We start from the raw sequence: 9,767 nt of genomic DNA on the forward strand, positions 1-9,767 counted from the left end.
AGAAGAGTACTTGTGTAATGCAACGAAATACATCTCGATTTTAATGTTTTATTTTATTCTGTCTCTGTTGATGTTATAATACGATTTTATGTGTTACCGAAAAAACAATAATGTATTTATTTTTTTGAATAAAATATAAATTTGAAGGTATCATAAAATTTTAAAAATATATATATCGATTTTTATATCAAATTAAATATTTAAAAGTTCTTGTTTTTTGTGTAATTTCTTTAATTCTATTTTTTTATTAGAATTTAGTTTAGATTTAATAATGAAATCATTTATTTTTAGTTTAATAATATAATTTTTTTATGAAGATAATATTTAGTATTTTGAATTCAATGATTATCCTAAATATATTTTAGATTTTTTAGATTTAAAATGAGAAAGTTATCCAAAATTTGATTATGTTTATTTGTGGTTAGTTACACAAATTCAAACATGGAGCTTTATAAGTTGTACATATGGACAATTTACTTGTAATCTTGAATTTTAAATAATATATATCAATAAACAGTACATAATGCTTTAAAAGTTGTTTTTAAGAGATTGAACCAAATGCTTTATAATATAGTACTGAAATTTAGATATTTCACATTATTTATATAAAACTTAAACCAATTTATAATATATATATATATATATATATATATATATATATATATATATATATATATATATAGAGGAGTGATCATATGAAAACCGCCCTGATTTGTGTAAACCGTGCAAACCACCTTCATCTGTCGATTTCATTGTTTAATCTTGTGAAATTTTTTCATGAAATTGTTTAATCTTGTGAAATTGTTTCATATAATACTTTTTTTGATGAAGTTGTTTCATATATGGTTGTGAAATTGTTTCATATAATACTTAATGAAACTGTTTCATGTATTTCTCTAAAATTAAAATAATGAAGATGATAATATTTATGATTAACACCCTCCACAATAAAAATGATTAATCAACCTCTCATAATTACAAAAAAATGAACAAAATGAAAAATTATGATTGGTTGCAGGGGCGGAACACAACTGTTGTAGTCCGGGGGGCCGAAATATAAGAGCATCTTCAATAGATTTTTCAAAATTGAGAAAATGGAGATTTTAGGCATATTTTTGCTCCAACAGGCTCTCCAAAGTTCTCCAAAACGGAGAAAACATGAGAGAGTGTAAACAAAAATTGATTACAATGAGAGAGAATCATTTTTTTCCATCATATTCACACCGTTAATAATCATTGATATTAATGGTTTATAGGTCACTGACATATCATTTTTTGTCTTTATTTGACCCTAAGAATGGATTGGATCGAAACGACTTTCCTGCCAATGGGAGATTGGATTCGATCCAATCATTTTTTTCCATCATATTCACACCGTTAATAATCATTGATAGTAATGGTTTATAGGTCACTGACATATYATTTTTTGTCTTTATTTGACCCCAAGAATGGATTGGATCGAAACGACTTTCCTRCCAATGAGAGATTAGCTGGGGCGGGGAGCTCGAGCTTGGTTTTAATAGAGTTTTAATTATCCATTTTGGAAATTTTTTGAAGAATATGTTGAAGATGCTATAATATTGTAAAAATTTGTAAATCAAAATGATTTGTTTTTAGACTATTAAATTTTTCRAAAAAGATTRATTAATRTAATATTAAAATTTGAAACATTCAAAGTATTAACAGGAAAATAGTAATACCAATTTAAACATTATTTAMATATAATTAATATATTATATTATTTACTCTAAAAACTAAAACATTCAAAGTATTAACCGAGAAATAGTGATACCGGTGTAATTTACTTTAAAAACTTATATATAATTAATATATTATATAAAAACTAATACATGTAATTAAATATTAATAACTTTTATAAAGTGCAAAAATAATTGCTTGGGATGGGATTTGAAACAACAACCTCCAATATATATAGGAGGTATATCATTGCCAACTGAGCTACTTAATATATATATTTTTAATAGCTTAGTTATAGTATTTAAGTAGAAAAGCGGGGGGGCCATGGCCCCCAAAGGCCCCTATGGGGTTCCGCCCCTGATTGGTTGAATGCGGTTTGCACGGTTTGTACAAATTGAATGGTTTGCATTTGATCGCTCCCCTATATATATATATATATATATATATATAATAAATATGGGCTGCACATATGGGAAGGAAAAGATTTTAGTAGTGAAAGGGAACAAAAATATTTGGCAATAAAAGAGAAAAACGAGCACAATGAGACTTGAACCCGTGATTCCTTATAGGTGACGAAAACATCAGGTGCAACCTTTGTTGCTAATACATAGTATTTGTGCGAAAACCGCAAGGGTAATTAGCCATTGAATAAATTTCTTCAGCTTGCATTTCCTTGACGAAATCCGCCCACATTAGGATTAAAGGCAGGTTTTTACGCGTTACTCACCCGTCCTTTGGCCCTCACTATGTTCCGCCATTGTCTCCATAGATATAAATATTTATAAGGTGGTCCACCTTGTACTTCTAACCTTCATTTTTTTCTATGATGGTGATAGACTTAGTTTGATAGGCTCTCGATGTATAATGTAGGCATGCAAGCGATAAAACATTGTTGTTCATTAGTCATGATGGTCTCTACACTCTCTCGATAACTACATAGAAGTTATAGCGATGAGATGTCGTCTATATAAACCAACTATGACGATAAAATTGACTTTTAGCAACGACAAAGTTCGTTGCTAAAACGTGTATATCTTATGGTGTATGTATGCATATATAACCAACTTATATCCCTCAATCACTTTTCTCGTTAAACCTACACACCTGCATAACACTAAATGCACAGTAAACACCTCATCAACAATACCACATTACAAAATCATTATCTCTTATCACACGCTCGTCTTAATATTGTCTTGATATAATCTCAATATAGCATGTACGTGGCACTTGCTCATTAAACATATTCTCATTGATGACATATTAAATACATCATATATAATTTTTACTTATCATAAAATAAAACCCTGAACTTATGTGTCGATTGAAAACTAAGAGTATTTAAATATTATACAGAAAATAAGGAAGAAATAAACATTAGCATAACATATATTGTATTATAAAGTATTTATTCCATGTTTTTAAAAATTTCATATATAAAATCCATATTTAGAATTTATTAATACATAAATATAACTTAATAAACGGTTACGTTTGAACTTAAATTGAATAATAACCAATTTTTAAAACATATTCATATACATGATAATCGTGTAATCTACAACTAGAACATAATTTTAGATTTTCCCTTTTAATAAGGAAGTGCATTAATTTTCTATTACATGTTTTATATATCTCGTTGCATATCATAAATTTTAATTAGTTTTTTTTCGGTCAAAATTAATTGTATATCTCAGACCATGGAAAAAGGAAATAAATACAAATGAAAAAACAAAAAAGTTGTTGAAAAGAGTTATCGTCTTACCATTTATACCAAGGAAGCAAATGGGATTACTAAAAACTTATGAACCACCGATCGTTATCAAAACTCCATGTCTTTGTTCTTATAGTTATTGTCTAAAACGTGATTCTAAATAAGCCAATAATAAGAAGGGATTACAACAAGTTCGAAGATAATTCATTTAATAAAAAAGACGCAATTAATATTATAATTAGACCATTATATTCTGATAACCAAACTTGACTGTATGGCTTAAGACAATACGTCTAATTAGGATGTATCCTTATGAAAAGAGTTACAACATCTGTAATGCAATTAAAAAACATGTTAATAATTTTTTATATAATTAAAGGAATATAATATAATTATATTCTTGAAAATATTTGTCACAAAAGCTATTCGCATGATTTAAGATCCGACCATGTGAAACCAAAATCATGTTACTTAATTATGTCCCAAATAAGTCCATAAATAATAAATAATTAAAATTTGATAAGACACCACCATGTGAAATTAAATCGTATAACCTTTTAAAAACTCCATTAGTTTAAGTAAATTATGAATACTAATAATTCAAGTTGTATATTAAGGGGATGTTTGGGATTGCTTATAAAAATAACTTATTGACTTATTTTGGTGTAACATCGGTAATAAGTATTTTCGAGTGTTTGGATAAACAACTTATAATAAGTTGATAAGTGCTTTTGTAAAAAAACATAAGTCATTTCAAATAAGCAATCCCAAACACCCTATAAATAACGTTTTTGTAAACTATTTTATTTCTTTTGCTTCATTTTCTTGTCAATTGTCCTATTTTTAACGTTCTAATATTTAACCAACCATTTTTTTATAAGAGTAAATTACGTTTTAGTTTGTTGAAAATTTCTAATTTTTGTTTTTATGATTTTAAAATTATGATTTTCATTCTTATGGTAATTCATTACTTTTTTCGTTTTTATGATTTAAATTTATTATTTTTTTTGTCCCTATGGTTAACTATTCATTTCTATTTTAGTTCTTCATACTCAAAAATAGTGTTTTGACCCAGAGCGAAAATAAAAATGAATTGCAAACCAAAAGGATGAAAATTGAAATTTCAAAACCACATAGACGAAATTCGTAATTTTTAACAAACCTCAGAGATGAAAAATGTAATTTACTCTTTGTATAATTAGTTATTTGATAATCATCCTAAGAGGAGAATTACTTTGCAAACCACGTTATATGTACAAATCTTGTTCAACCGATAATAATTTTTTATTTTGTTCATTTTTTTGTAATTATGAAAGGTTGATTAATCATTTTTATCGTGGAAAGCGTTAATAATGGATATTATCATCTTTATTTTATTGATTTTAAAGAAATACATGAAACAATTTCATTAAATTTTATAAGTATTATATGAAACAAATTTTATAACCGTATATAAAACAACTTCACCAAAAAATTATTATATGAAACAATTACATAATCATATATGACACAAATTCATCAAAAAAAATATTATATGAAACAATTTCAAGAAATTTTTTCATAAGATTAAACAATAAAATCAACGGACGAGGATGGTTCGCATGGTTTGTACAAATACGAGTGATTTACATTTGATCACACCTCATCACCCTAAATGCTTAGAAAGACTTATAAATAAAACAGTATATTGTGTTAAAACTATAAGAAAGTTAATAATAAATATAACTTTAAACAATACAAACTTTAGGTATAAAAAAAAAGATGGTATACAAAACGATATTTTGTGTTTTGTCCCACAACTTGGATAAACGATGGGAACCCAAACCATTTCATGTTCGGTTTTTTATAAAACTAAAATATGCACGGTTATACGTTGAATGTCATCATATGACCAAAAAATATAAATCGAAACACCAATTTAGCAGATACGCATTTAGTTGCAACGAAGCCATGTTGATGCTAGTAAATGACTAGGTGAACCCAGTTAGATTCGACATCAAGATCTCATTTCGCGTTTGTTAGTCATAAATGTCAACTTCATATCTGGTCCCTTTGTTAGTCAGGCCGGGGACCAAATCCGTAATAAATTACAGACCACAATAATTCAGAATGTAATAAATGAAAATACAGGGACCGTAGTAAAAATTTACTCTAAAAACGAGGATGAAGAAGTGAAAGGTGTAGTAGGGAAAGAAAACAAGAAGAAAAGTCTGATACAAATGATTTAAGGCAATACTTTACATCTCTCATATTAACTACTCCTACTACCCAACTCAAAATTGCAACCTATTTCATCTGCAAACTGCTAGATTTAAACCCTAAACCCTAATTAACCCCCAAATGGGTTCTTCTTCCCTTTCATCTTTGTACACAACAATATATCATCATCTCATTCTTATGACTCAAAATTTTCAAACAAACAAGAAAAACCCTCTTACCGGCTGCTTACTTAACAGCCTTTTGCCTCATCTCAACCACCTTCCTGTGAGAGTTTGAGTGTAGACTTGGAACAAAGGTCGGGCTGGCGGCCGGGCGGTACTCAGGGTAGAGACGCCCGGAGCGGTACCGGACCCCACATGCATTGCAAAGTGTTTTAGGTCCCATTGGTCCCTCCCTCCATTGTGGGGTTTTCGTGATTTCACAGTGGGCACATTTCTTGATCCCCACGACATTCGATCTTTCAACAGATCTCTTTGGGTCTATGTTAACTGATGGTTTCTTTCTCTTTTTATCTTTGTTTGGAAGAATTAGGTGAGGGGACACCAGCCATGGATTGGTGGTTGGTCGCAAACGCTTGCTTCGAGTTCTTACCGGAATGGAGATTTCGATTCCAAAGGAGATGCCTTTACTATTTGAGCTCGAGCTGCGACTTTCAAGGACTGAATTCGGGCTAGGTGCTTCGAAGGCTGCTGCTGAAGGATAGACCCCTTTCTTTTCAACAAAAGTTGGCTGCTGTTTTAGTTGAGAAATCCTGCCAATTTGACAGTCCTTGGAGGGTTCTTCATCAAGATTTAGCTGATATTTTGGTTGTAAATTCCTGCTATTCTGCAAAAGAAGAAAAACCATCCAGAATTATATGTTAGGGAATGTGAGACAGATTCAGGTGGACAAAGATTTGTCATGTAAGTGGATATATGATATGATAATATATCGATGAATTAATTGCTTAGTAAACAATGGCAGAAAAGCACCCGAAGAAGTTATTTTGTTGCCAACAATCAATTGGAAGATGAAAAACCACATACAATCAGACAAACAGAAAATACAAAAATTTCCATGCTTCCCCCAAAATGGCTACATCCGCAGGTAGCAGCAAATGGAGTTCCTTTCTTCTTACATAATGAATACAAAGGATTAAATTCAAAAAGATCATAAGAAAGAAGATATCGGTTGTATACATTAAAATAGGGTAGGAGTTGCAATAAAAATGTTGAAGACCTAGAGACAATATCGAACAAATGCCTCCTGGTAGACAACCAAGTGCTGAGAAACTTGTATATGAATGTTATATCTCTGAAGGATCTCTTTGAGGAAAGATGACTTTTAAAGTTGATCGCTTTTGGGAAACTAGCCGGTAAAAAAGAAAATTTGAACTTCATACATGTTCATTAGCATTTGTCAAGGAATCTGACATAGGGCACGGGCTTACAACACCTGAGGGAACGTAAGTGTCAAATAGCTGGCCGTTATGCTTTATTCGAGTGTCTGACCAACCAAGCATAGCCCTCTTCCCCTAGGACATAGCCGTAAACCATAAGCCTGTTATGGCTTTGGGAGTAAGCGAGTACCCTTATGAGCCTTGTGCCAAACCAAAGATTGTGGTCATTAGATACAAATCACACTCTCTTCTTGCAAAAGTAAACCAACATTATTTTTTCAAACAACATTTGGTTCTTGAAGTAAAGAACAAGAAGCTTAACTCCTTGAATCGATCAGTTTCAATATTACTAGTTACACCTCTCTTCCTAAGTTATCAATAATCACTTAAAGAACTACAAACAACATAAATAAGCGAATAACAAGAAGCTTTGCCTGAAATGACAAGAATGCAGAGCTGAATTAAACCCTTCCACCCCCACCCCACATCACAAGAAAGATGACAAAACAAGACACTAAAAATCGAACCATTGATTCCCAACCTAACAAGGATCCCTTTCCTTAATGTATTTCTAAGCATGTCCAATTGTGAGCTGAAGAGAAGGCACCTTAAGAAAATGGTGGAAATATGGCCTTAAATCACTGAAGTTTCTGATAGCTTTACAGGAGTGAGCATGCAAATATATTTCAACTCAATTTTTCATATCATCACCAGGGAAGATGCTTACAAGTGCAGGATACTCGAAGGGAAAATCCGTGGAGGAGCCATAGCTATTGCCAACACCAATTTGGGACACCGGCGGCACAAGCTCTTTGAAGACCTCAGAAGGTATAGGACCAAGTTTAGAGGCCCAATCTTCAGCAAATCCATCCCCTTCCACACTCTCCATTGGGAAATCAAACATATTGAGTATATCACCAAAACAATCCTCATCGTACACACGATGATTATAATCAATGGTCACACCAGAAAAGGCAGATTCAGACTTGCACATTCTCTTATCCTGGAATGAAAATTAATCACTACTTAATACAAAATACCATCGTTATGAATTCAACAAAGACGCAACCCATTGCAAGTAGCAAGCATAAATTGGTATTCATATCAAAAGCAAGGTAAATTACAAAGAAAAGTCGGAAACCAAAATACCCACATGAAATCATATATCTTCCTATACGCAAAGATTTGAACTTGGATAAAGTCTTGGACTTTTCTCTTAACTTCGTGCATATGGGACAATATGTTCTTTCCAAATTCAAAATTAACAATAGTTTTTAGTTTCTGAATCCAAATTATTCTTATTTAATGCTCTTTAATATTCAAATGTCGTTATAATAATTCAGGGCATGTTACAGAATCATTTTTCTAAATCAAATGTACAGTTACATATTGACAGTCGAATGTTGGAACAGAGGGATTAAAAGATTAAGAATCAAAATCAAATTCTATGTATAATCGTTAATCTATCAACCCAGAATCTGTGTCCAAAAGTACTAAAACTCCGAATAGATATTCTTAAAATAAAATTCCAAGATTTTTTCTTACAACTTAAGGGATCCTTAATATAAATATAACTCACAAAAATTCTGACAGTAAAATCAATGGTAAATGTATATATATTTTCAAATAAACATGAAAAAAATTAAATAATAAACTAAATGTATATTTTCGACCTTTTTACTTCAAAACGACGTCCCAGCGGCAGAGCATATGGCTCAACAAACTTGCCCTAAAAAGCACGAAAAAGGAAAAGCAAAACCCTAGAAACAGAAGCGAACAACACAAACTTTCTTCCCCACATTTGGCAGAAATCAAACAAAAGGGATTAAGCACGAAAATCGAAGAAATGAAAACCTTAATCTAATTGACAAACGAAAATGGCGACAGAAGAAGAAGAAGAAGAAGACTGACCTGTGACTCCATGGCAAATCCCCTTACCATCGCAATTTCAGAAACTTTTTGGTCAAAAAAACATAAATCAATTGGAAAGAGAAGGGTTTGGTAAATTTGTAGGAGAGATGGGGAAAAGGAAGACTCGTCGTAACTTTAGGGTAAGAAGAGTGAGTTGATACTACTTAATAGGGGGTGATGGTGCATGGGACCATATGGTGGTCAAGACTGTAGGTGATAAAAAGAAAGAGAAAAATGAGAGTAAATGTGAAGGAATTTATTACAAAATTAGGGTCCACAATCACATGCAACGCCCCCACTTCATGGATCGGGTCCCATGCTGCTAGCCATTCACCGACAACCCACATTTCCCCCAATTATTAATACACCCTCTCTCTCTCACACATACACACATATATATATATATATATATATGTATATATATGTGTGTATGTATGCATATACATATGTATGTATGTATATATATATGTATGCATATATATGTATGTATGTATGTATATATATATATATGTATGTATATATATGTATGCATATATATGTATGTATACACACTTCAAATCACATAAAACCAACATGTTTTTGTGATACCTATGAGACCACTATTTTACACTTGAAACTTCACAATGTTTTTGCTGTGAAAGTTTGATTTTTTTTACTTTCACAGTGTTTTGTTGTAAAAGTAAAAAAAAAAATCGAACATTCACAGGAAAAACACTGTAAATGTTATCCTCACAATGTTTTCCGTGAAGTTTCAAGTGTAACAAGTGGTCTTACAGATCTCACGAAAACAGGTTGGTCCCGTGTGATCCCAAGTCTATCTCTCTCTCTCTCTCTCTCTCTCTCTCT

The 9,767-nt window shown here is 31.2% G+C and overlaps 1 protein-coding gene across 1 annotated transcript; it reads right to left on the reverse strand.

The window, feature by feature from the left end:
* Window positions 1–5,587: 5,587 nt before the first annotated feature.
* LOC112529240 (GATA transcription factor 11-like) lies at window positions 5,588–9,052 on the reverse strand. Its single transcript, XM_025140420.1, has 3 exons — window positions 8,922–9,052; window positions 7,738–8,013; window positions 5,588–6,457 (listed from the first exon to the last, which is right to left on the reverse strand). The coding sequence occupies exons 1-3, from the start codon at window positions 8,949–8,951 to the stop codon at window positions 5,858–5,860; spliced, it is 906 nt and encodes a 301-aa protein (XP_024996188.1). The 5' UTR covers window positions 8,952–9,052; the 3' UTR covers window positions 5,588–5,857.
* Window positions 9,053–9,767: the final 715 nt, after the last annotated feature.

Source organism: Cynara cardunculus (assembly GCF_001531365.2).
Source record: "Cynara cardunculus var. scolymus isolate 2C chromosome LG 1, CcrdV1, whole genome shotgun sequence".
NCBI lineage: Eukaryota > Viridiplantae > Streptophyta > Magnoliopsida > Asterales > Asteraceae > Cynara > Cynara cardunculus.